The following is a 17067-nucleotide window of genomic DNA, read 5'->3' as shown; positions in this document are numbered from 1 at the left end:
TATTTGTATTGTATTTTGAAATATTTTTTCAAATAAATCACACTCTTGAAAAATTAGTTGGGAGAAATCTAAGGCTCTTGGGCTGAAAAACATAATATAAGGGTGTAAAATAGCGAAAATAGAAGATGTTTTAGAAGAAATTAATGGTTTCTTTACGTGAGCTTTTACAATAAAAAAAATTAAAGTATTTTTTTATTTTTAAAGAAATAAAAGTAATTAAACGTTTGGATAATGTGTTTTATTGGTGTCATTTGAGAGAGATGGTTCATGAAACCACAAGGGATGAGGATGTGTTAGTTGGAACTAGAAGAGCGATTCAACTGATTGTGGAAGAGGTAGGAGTCATTGAAGAGGAGCTGAAAATAATTATCGACAGTAAAATAACAGTGGAGTGGATTAACGGTAATAGTACAACAAGTTGGGAATTACGATTTTTGAGAAACAAAATGGCATCTATATGAAAAATTCTTCAAAGTGTGTGTTGAATTCCAAGAAGAACGGTGATATAAGCTATGAAAAGAGCGAGAGCAAAAGGCACTAAGCAACGAGAATGAATGGTCGCTATGAGTAACTTAAATGAAATGAAGCACAAAGCATAAAGCTGATGAGGTTGGAAGCGCAGGAGCATTTGGATGAAGCTATGCTAGTAAAGTAAATTGTCATGTTTTTTGCATGTTGAACTTATTTTGTGAGATTTATGACTTGTTTTTTAGTGAGATTTGTATTCTATTCTTGATGGCAATATTGCAGGTAATAAATCACAAATTTAGAAACACTTTCTTTTTCTTTGTCGAGTAAAATTTGTTTAAACGATTTAAAAGAAGGGAAAATATTTTTGTCTCCCCCTTTTCCTATTCATATGTTCCCATTTAATTCTCTAGCGTAGACATTATGAATGTTTTATTATTTGAATGAAAAAATTAATCTCTATTAAATTTTTTTATATTATATTGAATTAGAATTATATATGAATATCGAATTTTAATAGTTGGATATTTTGAAATTTAGTAAAATTTATAATTAAGGAATTAATAATTGTAACCGATTTAACAACTAATTTAGATTTTTAAACTTGACATCAGTAATCAATTTAGTGACCAATCATATAATTTAGTGATAAAAATATTGATTGCTATCAAGACAAAAATTTATCAATAACTACCAATTTTTAGCAATTAAATTGCCAGTAGTTATTTAGAGACCAATTTAACAACCAATATGTTAATTACTATTTAGCGATTAATTTAGTTAGCGACTGATTTAGTAACCGATTTATTGATCAATATTTAACGACTAAGTTTATTAATGACTAATTTAATAAGGAAAAGTATATGGAACTAAAATGTTACCCGCCAAAAACTAAACAAAATCACATTAATTTATATTAATAATTAATTTAAATTTTTTAAATTTAAAATTTAAAAAATTTAAAATTAATTAAGTAAACCTAATTAAAATCTATAAAAACCTTCATCTTTTCTCTCACATTAACATACACACCTCCAACAATCACACAAACAGACGTCTCTCTCCCCGTCAGGTCCTCTCCGCCTCTCCACTACGATCCACTCCTCTTCTATCACCGACATCTGACTCGTCGGATTTGCCACCATCAACAAGAACCGCTAAACCATTATGTGATGAAAGCAGACGATGACACATATGTGAGATCCATTGAAACCATTGCCAAGGGAGGATTTCTACTATGGATTCATCAGTGCAGATCCATCTTTCCTAAAGTTCAGCAACTCACCTTGAAATTCGATCCCCTCCTTAAGGCTTTTTCTAATTTCTGAAATTACTGCTGATTCCACCAATGGATGCCTTCTCTTGGCACATGGAGCTCGACATTGCAAGAAGTGGCTGAGTCTTGGTGGTGAGAATGACGCTGTTGAAGCCGTTGAGTTTGGCGAGGTGTATCCAGTGAGTGGCGTTGAGGTTGGTGGGGTTAAAGAGGGAAGGGTGTACGTGGTCGGAGCCCCATTCTTATCCGGTGAAAGTGTTGAGACCGAAATGAAAGAAGAGGGACATGTAGCTTAGTTGCCATTGGATTTGGAAGGCGTTTGGGAGGGGTAATATGGGAAGTGAAAGTGGCGGAGCCACTGAATAACAATAACAACAACATAGGAGTAATAGTCCATCTTCAAAAAACATTCATTTAATATGAAAAAAAATATCTTAATACTTAACAAAAGAAACATTTAATTATATTTTAGTAAAAATAATTAAATATCTATAAAATTTAAAAAAAATATGAAATTCTTATAGAAATAGAGACATTTACATTTGCAATACAAAAAAATTCGAAAAATATATAAAAGAACATCTATTTAGTATGAAAAAGAAACATTTTGATACTTAGCAGAAGAAACATCCATATATATTTAACTCGTAGAGATTTTGAATTCACTCAAAGGTATTTAGCTTTGACACATGTTTGTTTTGTTCTTGATTGAAAATTAGTTACTAAAAGTTATCAACTGAAATTAGTTGCTATTTTTCAATTTAACGACCATTCAATTCAATCACTAAATCAATCATTATTCTCGTAATTTTTTGTATTTATATATATAAACTAATAATTTACTCTATCTAAATCAATTAAATTTTGAAAGTATCAAAATTAAAAAATGTCTAATATTTTTAAACAGGGAAAATATATAGATGATATTTTGTAGTACAAAGGAATGTCATTTTCATAATTATTTTAGTTGATAAGTCATTACATACCTTTATTTACTCGATATCGTCAATAAGGCATATAGCTTAAACAATTGTTACTAGCACAAGTTGTATATACTAATTATTTTCACTGAAAAAAATGTGGTTATTGATATGTTCATCATCATCATCATCAATAATTATCTTTGCCAGGAAGATGCTCTATTTGACGTTAACTATGTACCATGAAAGCTGAAACTTGTTTCAATGTCAAATATTGTTAATAATTTATACCAATAAGTTCACATAATAAAGACCTAGATGTAGATATATACTAAACAAAGACTTGGATGATTATCATATACCTGAAGTTGGATAAAATTAACTATCTATATTTATTTATTATTTTAAACATTTAAGAAAAAAAAAAAAGCAAATACAACAATAATAATTAAAAAAAGAATGGTTATATAATAACGTAGAGTAGGAATTTTTTAAAAAAAATAAAAGAGAATAAAATATCTCACTTTTAAAATAAAATACGTTTCGAATCGATTCTTGAGTCTCTTATCGGAGCAGCTACAACCCAGTTGGATATGGGTTACTATTGCAGTACAAATCGATCCAATAACAATAAATCTCTAATCAATATTTAAATTTAAATAACAATCTCAAACTATATAAAGAGAGTTAAAAGCTTTTTTAGATACATTATGCATTTTTAACTCTCACTTACACCTTTCAAATTCATTCTGCTTTGAGCGTAAGAGCATCTTTATAAATACCACTTTTGTCGTTTTTAAAGTCCGATTTCGTCACCATTAAAAACTGACGAGTCTCCAATCTCATTCACAACCCTTACCAACAAAATCTTGTACAAAATGTTGTCATTTGATAAAATATAAAAGTTTTTTAACGTCGTTTGTAAATTAAATTATATATAAAAAAGATAAAAAAATAATTAACGAAAATATTTTGAAAAGAAGAACAAGCAAAAGTGACAAAAGAAAAAAGAAATGATAAAAATAAGTAAGTATCAATTAAATAATTTAATATGATCAATTATTAATGATTATATTTTATGTCTATAACAACTATATATATATATAAAACAAAAGATTGGAAGGTTATCAGGTGTACCATCTTACGAATATGGAACATTTCAATTCCAATTAGTTGATCCGTATAGATTTAATATAGATAAAGGCGACGGTGTTGTTGCAGTGTAAGGAATGTATTATGAAGAAACAGCAAAAGAGGTCTACAGTGCTCTAGAAACCAGTGGTGTCATTGTGCATAGTTTGAAAATTTAAACGCTAGTGTTGTGGTCAAAGCTGTGACAAATCAGCCAGATTGAGGTGATTGTTTTAGTTGGGATTAAGGAGCTGAGCCGAGCTGACATTCACTTGGCCATGGACTCAATAAAATGGACTTAGCATATATAGTGAATTTTTTGTTTTTTATGAGAATGTAACGTTTGAGTAATTTTTGTTGGCATAACAAAAACATAGTGCCATGGAAAAAAAAATTATGAGGACAAACTAGGAAAAAAAAAACGCTTGGAAATATAGTAATTAATGAAATTTGTTTTGGCTGATAATAAACATTTGTGATGTAAGTATTCTTTTGGAAATTGAAAAAGTTTAGGGGATTAGCAACTTTATCAAATTCTAGCGAGCATGTAACCAGCAAAGAAAAGTGAACTATTGGATGAAATCTCACACCAATCTTATACCATTAAAATCATTATTGATGGTCATTTGATGGCTACAAATCACAAAAATTACCGGCCTCCTAGCACTTCTCTTGAAAATTTAATGTAGGTTAGGAATAACATTGATGAGTTTGGAAAACTCTAAATTAATATTTGTGATGACTAAACATTATTAAAATAATTAATTACAAAATTATTAATTTGATTTTCATTTAACATATGTTAATTAATAATTTTGTGTTGCAGATTTTATATTTGGGCCGAAATGAAAAGAAGAGATCCCAAGCCCAATAAAATCAATATTCAGCCTTGATGTTAAAATTATTATGAGGATGGTGGCTGAAACAAGTGTTTTATTAAATGGGCTAGCAATTGTGATAAGAAGCCCAATTAAAGGTCTTGGTATGAGACCAAAAATGCTTGGTCCGAAATTAAAAGGAATTGGGGCACAATATTATTTTATTCACTTAACAAAAGAAATCCATTCCTTTGATTATGCACTGCATGCTCCAACGGAACTCCTTTACTCATCATGATGGATTTCAAAATTTATTAGAGTAAAGTTAATAAGTGCATGGGAAATATGAGAGAGAGTGTCATTGACATGATTGATGGCATTAACATTACACGCCACCCAGGGAAGTAAAAGCAAGCTATTTTCAATTAATGTGTTTAATCACTTTGAATTGCTTTTCTTCAGATTCTCTCTTCTCTCTCATCTCTTTCTTGCTTCCTCTTCAGTCACTTCAACAGAAATTATGGAAGCCATGGAAACTACTTTGAGCTATCAAAATGAAGAAAGAGCAAGCTACAAGACCATCACAATGATGGCAAGAAAACACAAAAAATATAGTGGCTGAGATTCTTATCACATATGGTAAGATATGGTGATGATATCTTAGCCTCTCCATACCAAAAATGGAGGAAGAAGATTCGGCCAGCATGGAGGAGATTCTTGAAGCATGGCTTGTCTTTGATTCTGCTCAACCACCACAGGGAGTAGCTAGAGTGGCGAAGTGATGGTTGAAGGCAGAGATTAAAGCAGATGAAGTCATCATCATCATGAAGCATCAAGGGCCAGAATTCCATCTTGGAGAGCAAGCCAAGGATGGAGAGCTCGGATTGATGAAGGGTGATGATCAAGAAAGGACTAGAGGTAATTGCATGTTGGTTAATGCATGGTTATCTCTTCTCTCTCTTTGTGGCCGAACCGGTTTTGTTGAAGGAGGAAGAAGTTGGTTCGGTTTTGGCTTCAAGTGTGGAGGCTTTCCTCTTCTTTAAAAAGGGGGAACAACCACTGTTTGAAGCAAGGAGTAAGATTTGAGAGTGCAAGGCACAGTGTTCTCAGAGCTACCTGAGCTAACAGTTTTCTCTTCTCCTTCAATGTATTCTGTTTTGTAATTTTCTGTTTAATTTTGTCATGTCTTGAGTCTCATGGTAAAAGGCAAACAGTGAGGTTTGTAATGAAAAAGCCATAGAGCGGAAAAAGGCAGAGAGTGCAAAATTAAAAGAAAAAGCCATAGATGTCTTAGAGTTCCTTTGTTCATCTATGTTGTGTTTCATGATTCTGTGGGAATCCCCTTGTAAGTTGGGTTAGCACTTTACAAGTTGTAATCTGTTTGATTATAGTGAAATTCCATCATTGTTGTGATGGAGACTGGATGTAGGCTGCACTGCACTTAGCAGCCGAACCAGGATATATCTTGGTGTGATTTTCTTCCTCTCCTACTTCATCTCTGTTTTCTACTGTACAGGAGCAAAAACAAAAATGTCTCGTGCCAAGTGACGAGACAAAATGAAAATGTCTCGTGGCTAGGGACGAGCTAAAAACAGAAAAGTCTCCTCTGAATCCAGCAAGTGTTAGCAAAAAAAAAAAAAAAAAAGGGGCTAAGATTCAACCCCCCCCTTCTCTTAGCCACTGAAACCATCAATTGGTATCAGAGCTTGGTCTCAAAGAGATCAAGCTTTGCAGCTTGGAGTAAAGATCCTCATGGCAGAAAACAGTGGCGCAAATGTGGTGTCCTATAATCTAACTGAAGGTCAATCAAGCAACAGACCTCCTCTTTTCAATGGGAAAAACTATACCTATTGGAAGGAGAGGATGAAGATATTCGTACAAGCAGTGGATTATAGACTTTGGAAGATTATTCTCGAAGGGCCTCAATTTCCAACTACCACAAGTGCAGAAGGAGTTGTTTCTCTCAAACCAGAAGCAAGATGGACCGAGGAAGATAGGAAGAAGGTGGAATTAAATGCCAAGGCAATAAATCTGCTCAATTGTGCTATCAGCTTTGAGGAGTACCGACGGGTATCAAGATGCACAACGGCAAAGGAAATCTGGGACAAATTGCAAATCACCCATGAAGGAACCACCATTGTCAAGAAGACTCGGGCAGATATGCTAAACAGAGAATATGAAACGTTTGCAATGAAGGAAGGAGAGTCCATTGATGAAATGTTTGAACGTTTCAATGCTATCATTGTTGGCTTAGATGCTCTGGGAATTACACATTCTGATTCTGTGCTAGTGAGAAGAGTGTTGAGATGTCTCACAAAAGAGTGGGAAACTAAAGCCTTAATTATTTCTGAGAGCAGTAGCTTAGACTCTATGACTCTTGATGATTTGAGAGGAAATCTTCTTGCTTTTGAAAATACCTATTTGAAAAAGGATACAAAAAAGAAAGGAATTGCATTTTCTTCTGTGACTAACCCTCTGGATGATGAATCCAGTGATAACTCTTCTGAAAATGAGTTTGTTTTATTTGCAAAAAAATTCAGGAAAATGGCTAAGCTCAGAGGCAAAGGCAGCAGCACAAGGAAAGTGAAGAAAGACCTCAGCAAGGTAACTTGCTACAATTGCAAGGAAATGGGGCATTTCAAATCTGATTGTCCCAAGCTGAAGAAGGAGGAAAAGCCAAAAAGAGGAAAGAAGAAAGGACTGATGGCCACATGGGAAGACTTGGAGAATGATTCTGACGATGATGATGAAGAAACCGAGACCAAGTCACAAACATGTCTCATGGCAGACCACATAGATCAGGTTGTCTTTCATAACCCTAATACTGAAGATCTCCATCTTATGATAGACCACCTTTCTGAAAAAATAAGATGTTTTCTGCTGGAAAATCAAGAACTTGAACAGCAAATTACCATTCTTAAAGCCGAAAACAGTTTTCTAAAAGAAAAAGTGAGAGAGGCCGAAACTGCTTGTGATCTTGTTGAAGAAAATAAGCAGTTAAGAGCCCAAGTTAGGAGCTGTGAAAGTAACCATTGTGTTCTTGCATATGTGGACTGTTTTAAACAAAATGAAGAGTTGCTTAAAAAGGTTAAAAGACTTGAGGAAGACTTGGCCAAATTTACACAAAGTTCTGAAAGTTTAAATCACATCTTGGCTAGTCAAAAACCTCTTTATGATAAGGCTGGGTTGGGGTTTCATAAATCTGAAAATTCACATTTTGAAAATATTGCTTCATCTTCTAAAGACACAAGATTTCAAGATCCCACCTACTTTAACAAAAAGGCAACTCCAAGGTTTTGTAGACTATGCAATCGGAATGGACACTTTCCCATTCAATGCTTTTTCGGTGAAAGAATGGTTGGTGACAAAGTTTATAAAATTGTTTTTGATTACAATGGCTTAGGACATAGAAGATGGTTTAACGTAAAAGGATCCAAAAAGATTTGGATACCTAAGGTTACTTAAGCATTGTTTTGTAGGTGTGCCTAGCATCCAAAAGGAAGGAAAATGTGTGGTTTATGGACAGCGGATGCTCTAGGCATATGACCGGAAAGGCAACCTTCTTCATAAAGCTTGATGACTATGATGGAGGACTTGTCACTTTCGGTGATGATGCAAAAGGAAAAATTGTGGCTGTTGGGAAAGTTGGTAAAAACTTTTCTTCTTGTATAAATGATGTTCTCCTTGTACATGGCTTGAAACATAATTTGCTTAGTGTTAGTCAACTTTGTGATTTGGGTTTTGAAGTTATTTTTAAGAAATCTGTTTGTTTAGTTGTGTGTGAAAAAACTGGGAATGTTCTTTTTGAAGCTAAAAGATGCAACAATGTGTATGGATTAACTCTTGAGGATTTAAAGGAACAAAATGTAACATGCTTCACATCTTTTGAATCTGAAAAATGGCTTTGGCATAGAAAGTTGGGACATGCTAACATGTATCAAATTTCTAAGCTAGTTAAAAGAAATTTGGTTAGAGGGATTCCAAACATCAAGTTTGATAAGGATCTTACTTGTGACGCTTGTCAATTAGGCAAACAAGTAAAATCCTCTTTTAAATCAAAAGATGGAATCTCAACCAAACGGCCATTGGAAATGTTACATATTGATCTTTTTGGTCCTACTAGAACTCAAAGTTTAGGAGGTAAACATTATGGTCTTGTGGTGGTAGACGATTACTCTAGATTTGGTTGGGTACTTTTCCTTGCTCATAAGAATGATGCCTTTTATGCCTTTTCCACCCTTTGTAAGAAAATTCAAAATGAAAAGGATTTGAAAATTGCCCATTTAAGAAGTGATCATGGAAGAGAATTTGAAAATCAAGATTTTGAAAAATTCTGTGATGACTTAGGGATTTCTCACAATTTCTCATGTCCTAGAACCCCCCAACAAAATGGGGTGGTTGAAAGAAGGAATAGAAGCCTTCAAGAAATGACTAGGGCTATGTTATGTGAGAGTGAAATTCCTAAATTCTTATGGGCTGAGGCTGTAAACACAGCATGTTATATTTTGAATAGAACAATCATTAGAAAAGGGTTAAAGAAAACACCTTATGAGCTATGGAAAGGAACCCCTCCAAATCTTAAGTACTTTCATATTTTTGGATGCAAATGTTTTGTGCTTAATAATAAGGAAAACCTTGGAAAATTTGATCCAAAATCATATGAAGGAATGTTTGTTGGATATTCCACCACAAGCAAGGCCTATAGAGTTTATCTCAAGGAGCATAGGACAATAGAGGAATCCATACATGTTACTTTTTGTGATTCTAACTTAATTCCCAGTATTGTGAAGGATATTGATTCAGATTGTGAAGATGGAACAAGCAAAGAAATTCCCAAATCTGTCCAGAATGAAGAATCTGTCAGCCCTGTTCTGTCTCGTTAGATTGGAGGAGACACTTCCATTTTGTCTCCTGAACAGGCACGAGCAACTGAAACAGTGAGACCACCAGAAGTTCATCAAAGCTCTACACCTGTCCGAAAGCCTAGAGAATGGAAGTCTATGAGAGGTTACCCTCATGATTTCATCATTGGTGATCCTTCTCATGGCATAACAACAAGATCCTCCACCAAAAGGCAAACCGAACCTAGCAACTTTGCTTTCTTGTCACAAATGGAGCCCAACAATGTCAAACAAGCTCTTGAAGATCCATCATGGGTCAAGGCCATGGAAGAGGAGCTAGCTCAATTTGACAAGAATGAGGTTTGGACATTAGTACCTTATTCGGATGATATGAAGGTAACGGGTACTAAGTGGGTTTTTAAAAATAAACTTGGTGAGGATGGACAAGTTATTCGTAACAAGGCTAGATTAGTGGCCCAAGGTTACGATCAAGAAGAAGGTATAGATTTTGATGAGTCTTTTGCTCCGGTAGCTAGAATGGAAGCAATTCGTTTGCTTCTTGCCTATGCCGCCCATAAAGGTTTCAAAATGTTTCAAATGGATGTTAAATGTGCTTTCCTTAATGGTTTTATTGATAGAGAAGTGTACGTGGCTCAACCCCCCGGCTTTGAACATAAAGAGTTTCCAAATCATGTTTTCAAATTAACTAAGGCTCTTTATGGTCTTAGACAAGCTCCAAGAGCTTGGTATGAAAGGCTTAGTGCCTTCTTGTTGGAAAATAAATTTCAACGGGGTACCACCGACACTACTTTATTTATTAAAGCATCTAATGATGATATACTTCTTGTTCAAGTTTATGTTGATGATATTGTATTTGGTTCGGCCAACATTTCCTTGTGTGAAGAGTTTGGAAAACTCATGACTAGTGAGTTTGAAATGAGTTTAATGGGAGAGCTTACTTTCTTTCTTGGCCTCCAAATTAAACAAACTCCTAGTGGTACTTTTATTTACCAAGGAAAATATGCAAAAGAACTTATTAAAAAGTTTGGCCTAGAAAACTCCAAAGCAATGGGAACACCAATGCATCCCAACACAAAACTTGAAAAGGATGATGATGGTCAAGATGTGGATGAAACAAAGTATAGAGGAATGATAGGTTCACTCATGTACCTTACCTCCTCTAGACCGGATATTGTTCAAAGTGTGGGTGTATGTTCAAGATTTCAATCTCACCCAAAAGAATCCCATCTTACGGCTGTTAAACGCATCATTAGATACATTAAGGGAACTTGTGATTATGGCTTGTGGTATCCTAAATCTGATGAATTTTGTGCAGTAGGGTTTTGTGATGCAGATTATGCGGGAGATAGAGTGGATAGAAGAAGCACGTCCGGCATGTGTTGCTTCCTTGGAAGCTCACTCAACATGTGGTCAAGCAAGAAACAAGCCACAGTGGCTCTATCCACAGCTGAAGCTGAATACATTTCCGCATCTGCATGTTGCACTCAATTAATTTGGTTAAAAACACAATTAGAAGATTACAAATTAAAAATCAATAGTATTCCTTTATTTTGTGACAATATGAGTGCCATAAACATTTCAAAGAATCCTGTTCTGCACTCAAGAACAAAGCACATTGAGATAAAATATCATTTTATTAGGGAACATGTGCAAAAGGGTACTATTGATATTCAATTTGTAAAATCTGAAGACCAAATTGCTGATATTTTTACAAAACCTCTCTGTGAAGACAGATTCTGCACCTTAAGAAAAAGTTTGGGAATGTTTGATTTAAGTTTCATTGAAAATTTGTGAATATGTGACTCTGCTCAGTTTTGCTCGTAGGTTTGGACGAGATAAAATAATGGCATAATGGAAGAGCTGTGGTCAAGGGGGAGGCAACGCAGAATTTAATTCCTATTGGGCCCACTGAATCTCTTTGATCTCACTCTGACCGTTTTGTTAGTTCATCATTTTTTCTGAAAATCAAAATCTTTCTGTGGTCTTATCACATCATATCTTAATAGGGGAGGATAGTAGAAAAAGAGAGTGACTGATCTAATGATACTCTGAATTTTCTGATGCTTATTGCCTGCCAATTTTATTTGATCTGATATGTTGGCTGAACTTTATGTTGCTGGATATTTTTGCTTGATTGAATTGTTTGGCAGGAAATATTTTTGAACATGTTGAGTTTTGGTTACCTGTTGCTGCTGCTGAATGCTCTGTTATTTTGCTCTATGTGTATTTGACTCACGGGAACTATTTTCATGTGTCTTGGATGGCTGTACCAAACTTAACTCGATGCTGTTTTGTTTTATACTTGAATTATTATGGATTGCATTGCTTTGCAGGGTCCCTCCTTGATGACAAAAAAAAAAAAAGGGCTGAATTGAAACTGTTATGTTTCATTAACTTATTTTGCTTTGTATAATGTGTTGTCCTATTTTGCTTTGTTCTGATCTGTCTCTATTTTGAACACTCTGTGTTAGTGGATTAATTTCGAGTTAAGCTTTGATTGTCATGTGCTCAAATACATGTGTGCTGACTGGACCATTGTGTTTTGGTGAAAAATAAATATTTTGCCTTTTGTATGTTGTTTTCATTTATTTTGCAGTGCCCCTTGATGCCAAAAGGGGGAGAAAGTGTTGAAAATTGAAATTAACAAAACAGGGATGAAATTCCTGTTTTGGATTTATGACCTCCCTCGTTTTAAGCTTCAATATTTTATTATGTGTTTGATGTTAATAATGCATCTGATTGATGCTTGCTGTTTTGAGTTGATGCTTGAAGCTTTGAAGTTTGTAATTTAATATTTATCTTGATAAAATGTTTGTTGTATGACATTTGACTTACCTTGATAACATTATTGTTGTTTAGGTTGCTATTTTGAATTATTTTTGGCAGTTCCTTTAAATTGTGTAATGTATTAAAACTGCCTTGTTTTGTTACTCAAATGTTTTTCATCATGTTGTTTTGCTCTGATATCCTAAACAGAAAAATATTTGAAAAATATTTGGATATTTTTTATGATTGAAAAAAGTTTGAGCAGTAAATCAGTTTGTGATATCAAAAGAGATTTGATTATCAATTAAAACTGCTCATAAATCAAGCATTTAGCATCTTAAAATATGCTAAATAACATTGTCATTAGAAGCTTGATTAAAGTGTTACAGGTTAGTGCTTCCCATGGTAAGATAAGCATACATCAAGGGGGAGCAATGTGACATTTTGAAAGGGGGAGAAATTCAAATTCAAAGGGAGTAATCTTTACTCAATTTCTAAATTTCTTCCATTTCAATTTTAATAATGTTTGTCATCAAGGGGGAGATTGATGAGTTTGGAAAACTCTAAATTAATATTTGTGATGACTAAACATTATTAAAATAATTAATTACAAAATTATTAATTTGATTTTCATTTAACATATGTTAATTAATAATTTTGTGTTGCAGATTTTATATTTGGGCCGAAATGAAAAGAAGAGATCCCAAGCCCAATAAAATCAATATTCAGCCTTGATGTTAAAATTATTATGAGGATGGTGGCTGAAACAAGTGTTTTATTAAATGGGCTAGCAATTGTGATAAGAAGCCCAATTAAAGGTCTTGGTATGAGACCAAAAATGCTTGGTCCGAAATTAAAAGGAATTGGGGCACAATATTATTTTATTCACTTAACAAAAGAAATCCATTCCTTTGATTATGCACTGCATGCTCCAACGGAACTCCTTTACTCATCATGATGGATTTCAAAATTTATTAGAGTAAAGTTAATAAGTGCATGGGAAATATGAGAGAGAGTGTCATTGACATGATTGATGGCATTAACATTACACGCCACCCAGGGAAGTAAAAGCAAGCTATTTTCAATTAATGTGTTTAATCACTTTGAATTGCTTTTCTTCAGATTCTCTCTTCTCTCTCATCTCTTTCTTGCTTCCTCTTCAGTCACTTCAACAGAAATTATGGAAGCCATGGAAACTACTTTGAGCTATCAAAATGAAGAAAGAGCAAGCTACAAGACCATCACAATGATGGCAAGAAAACACAAAAAATATAGTGGCTGAGATTCTTATCACATATGGTAAGATATGGTGATGATATCTTAGCCTCTCCATACCAAAAATGGAGGAAGAAGATTCGGCCAGCATGGAGGAGATTCTTGAAGCATGGCTTGTCTTTGATTCTGCTCAACCACCACAGGGAGTAGCTAGAGTGGCGAAGTGATGGTTGAAGGCAGAGATTAAAGCAGATGAAGTCATCATCATCATGAAGCATCAAGGGCCAGAATTCCATCTTGGAGAGCAAGCCAAGGATGGAGAGCTCGGATTGATGAAGGGTGATGATCAAGAAAGGACTAGAGGTAATTGCATGTTGGTTAATGCATGGTTATCTCTTCTCTCTCTTTGTGGCCGAACCGGTTTTGTTGAAGGAGGAAGAAGTTGGTTCGGTTTTGGCTTCAAGTGTGGAGGCTTTCCTCTTCTTTAAAAAGGGGGAACAACCACTGTTTGAAGCAAGGAGTAAGATTTGAGAGTGCAAGGCACAGTGTTCTCAGAGCTACCTGAGCTAACAGTTTTCTCTTCTCCTTCAATGTATTCTGTTTTGTAATTTTCTGTTTAATTTTGTCATGTCTTGAGTCTCATGGTAAAAGGCAAACAGTGAGGTTTGTAATGAAAAAGCCATAGAGCGGAAAAAGGCAGAGAGTGCAAAATTAAAAGAAAAAGCCATAGATGTCTTAGAGTTCCTTTGTTCATCTATGTTGTGTTTCATGATTCTGTGGGAATCCCCTTGTAAGTTGGGTTAGCACTTTACAAGTTGTAATCTGTTTGATTATAGTGAAATTCCATCATTGTTGTGATGGAGACTGGATGTAGGCTGCACTGCACTTAGCAGCCGAACCAGGATATATCTTGGTGTGATTTTCTTCCTCTCCTACTTCATCTCTGTTTTCTACTGTACAGGAGCAAAAACAAAAATGTCTCGTGCCAAGTGACGAGACAAAATGAAAATGTCTCGTGGCTAGGGACGAGCTAAAAACAGAAAAGTCTCCTCTGAATCCAGCAAGTGTTAGCAAAAAAAAAAAAAAAAAGGGGCTAAGATTCAACCCCCCCTTCTCTTAGCCACTGAAACCATCAAACATGTCATGCTAATTTGGGTGGGAAATAACCTTTGACCATGTTAAAGTTATTTGTTAATTAATTAATAAGTTAAGTTAATTGATGAAATAATATAATGTAAATTTCAATCCGTGTTGGAAGGAGCGAAGTTGTGTTGTGTAGATCTGGCTGAAAGAGTCGTTTAAGGATTAATAATGAAATTAAATTAAATTAAGATGGTTAGGTTAAGGGTTAAAAATTCTTGTTTCACATTTATGTATGAATTGGATACTTTTGGATCATTAAGTGGAGTAGTAAAAAATTGTTAGAAGTAAAAGTTATCATTTATGTGATAATGATTTTATTGAATTTATGTTGATATTTTTTATGTGTTAGCTATGTGTGTGCACAATGATAGAGTTATTCGTTAACCTTTTTATTAGGGCAATTTTTTTAAATAAATAAAATGGAGATCAATTTTACCTGATTACACATTTTTGAAAACGAAGACGCAAATACATTTTTTCATAAATCTATAGAAACCGCTACTGATAGTAGCGGATTAGGGAAGAACGTAAACCGGTACTGGCAGCTGTGGTTTACATGCATTGGGAGGTGAACAGAAACGGTTATAGGCAGCAACGATTTTTGTAGAATGTTGTTTGGGCATAAAACTGCTACAGGCAGTAGTTTATGTGTATTGGATGTTGAACGTAAACCGCTGGAGGCAGTAGCGGTTTACGTTGAGTGTGTTACCAATGCCCAAGTACCCAGCTCCAAGAGTATCTAGTATGTCAAGAGCTTTCAATTTGAAATAGACGCTTTATTGTGGTAACACTCAAATTTCTCTCTTGAATCAAATATTCACGCTTCTATTTGGAATAACGCCCCTCATTTTAGACGTTAATAACGTCCATTTTGGGAAGAAGGTAGGCTTGCAGGCATTACTCTTGGATGGTGCCCTTTGAGTTGGGCGTTACCAATGTCAAACTTTCTTTACATACTTTGCTTGTTTCTTGAATAATATGTATTGCTTGCATGCTTCATTAAGTGGCGTTAACAACGCCTTCAACATACATGCTTTCAACATGCATGCTTCATTTTTTGATTCACGCTATTAACATGTATATAAGCTTCATGAATTAACACGTGCGAGCCTACCTTCTTCCCAAAATCGTTGTTAACGCTCAAAATGAGGGGCGTTATTCTAAATAGAAGTGTGAATATTTGATTCATGAGAGAAACTTGAGCGTTACCATAATGAAGCGCCCATTTCAAATTGGAAGTTTTTGATATACTAGACACTCTTGGAGCTGGGCACTTGGGCATTGGTAACACACTCATTACTGCCTCCAGCGGTTTATGTTCAACATCCAACACACATAAACCACTGCCTGTAACGGTTTATGCCCAAACAACGTTCTACAGAAATCGCTGCTGCCTATAGCGGCGGTTTCTATTCACCTCCCAATGCACGTAAACCGCGGCTGCTAATAGCGGCTCCCAATGCCCGTAAACCGCGGCTGCTAATAGCGGTTTACGTTTTTTCCTAATCCGTTATTGGGATTACTGCCAATAACGGTTTCTATAGATTCATGAAAAATATATTTGCGTTTTCGTTTTCAAAAATGTGTAATCAGGTAAAATTGATGCCTATTTTATTTATTTAAGAAAATTGCCCTTTTTATTATGTTAAGATAAATCGTTAAGTGAGAATTGATGTTTGAAAAATCTACACTATAACTTCGGGTAAACGAATATTTTTTATTCTTGTAATATTTGTTACCCTGGTCGTTAATGGCCAAAAATATTGAACATTTTAAAAAAATTGTTAAAAAAGAACTTATTGTAACAATTTGACGAAATCGAAGGAGACTAATTTTTATTCGGATTTTGACTAAGAGGTGATAGCTAAAAAATTTACATTGCAGATTGAAATTAGTATTTTGGATATTTTAAAGTAGAGCTCTAAATTTTGTAAACTTCGATGAGTGCTATTGAAGTTAGAATTATGGAATAAGATGTAAATTTCGATAATTAACGATTTTGAAAATGGAAGATTTGACCCGTTTCTGTATGGGTGAATATTCTTCCAAATATATGAGTATTCTTCCACGTCCATACCCTTGGACGTCTCCTTCAATAAATATTAATACACTGGTGAGAATGCAGCCAAGATGTGATGAAAAGATTTAAAGAATAACTTGGCTATTGCTCTCTCCTCATTTCAATCCAGTTGAGTTGTTACCCACACGCTCTCTCCCCTCACAGCTGACCCTGCACGTAATTTTCTAAGAAAAAATCGAAGATGTAATTGTAATTTCAGTGTTTGCATAAAGACAAAAAAAAACACTTCTACCCGTTAATGTTAGGAACAACGCTATTCCAAAAAGGACAATGGTACACCTGATAACTTTCTTAAAAGATTTATTTAAAGACTTCTCTGTCACCTGTTAAAAAAAATATCACACTCAAAGACCGTTTGACTTTTCAGTTTTGAGAACAGTATAGTTGA

At 34.5% G+C, this 17067-nt stretch overlaps 1 protein-coding gene across 1 annotated transcript; it reads left to right on the top strand.

The window, feature by feature from the left end:
- The first annotated feature begins 260 nt into the window (after positions 1-260).
- LOC140180099 (uncharacterized) lies at positions 261-11838 on the top strand. Its single transcript, XM_072220496.1, has 3 exons — positions 261-402; positions 6532-9953; positions 10791-11838. The coding sequence occupies exons 1-2, from the start codon at positions 261-263 to the stop codon at positions 8076-8078; spliced, it is 1689 nt and encodes a 562-aa protein (XP_072076597.1). The 3' UTR covers positions 8079-9953; positions 10791-11838.
- Positions 11839-17067: the final 5229 nt, after the last annotated feature.

This window comes from Arachis hypogaea, chromosome 16, assembly GCF_003086295.3.
Source record: "Arachis hypogaea cultivar Tifrunner chromosome 16, arahy.Tifrunner.gnm2.J5K5, whole genome shotgun sequence".
NCBI lineage: Eukaryota > Viridiplantae > Streptophyta > Magnoliopsida > Fabales > Fabaceae > Arachis > Arachis hypogaea.
Note: the sequence above shows the minus strand (reverse complement) of the source record. Positions and strands in the feature narration are given on the sequence as shown.

What these genes read in the sequence shown, in the direction of transcription:
- LOC140180099 (XM_072220496.1), top strand. Translation starts at nt 261, where the DNA reads ATGGTTCATGAAACCACAAGGGATGAGGATGTGTTAGTTGGAACTAGA. An exon ending in AACAGTGGAGTGGATTAACG is followed by an intron (nt 403 to 6,531) that starts GTAATAGTACAA and finishes TTATTCTCGAAG; the next exon opens with GGCCTCAATTTCCAACTACC.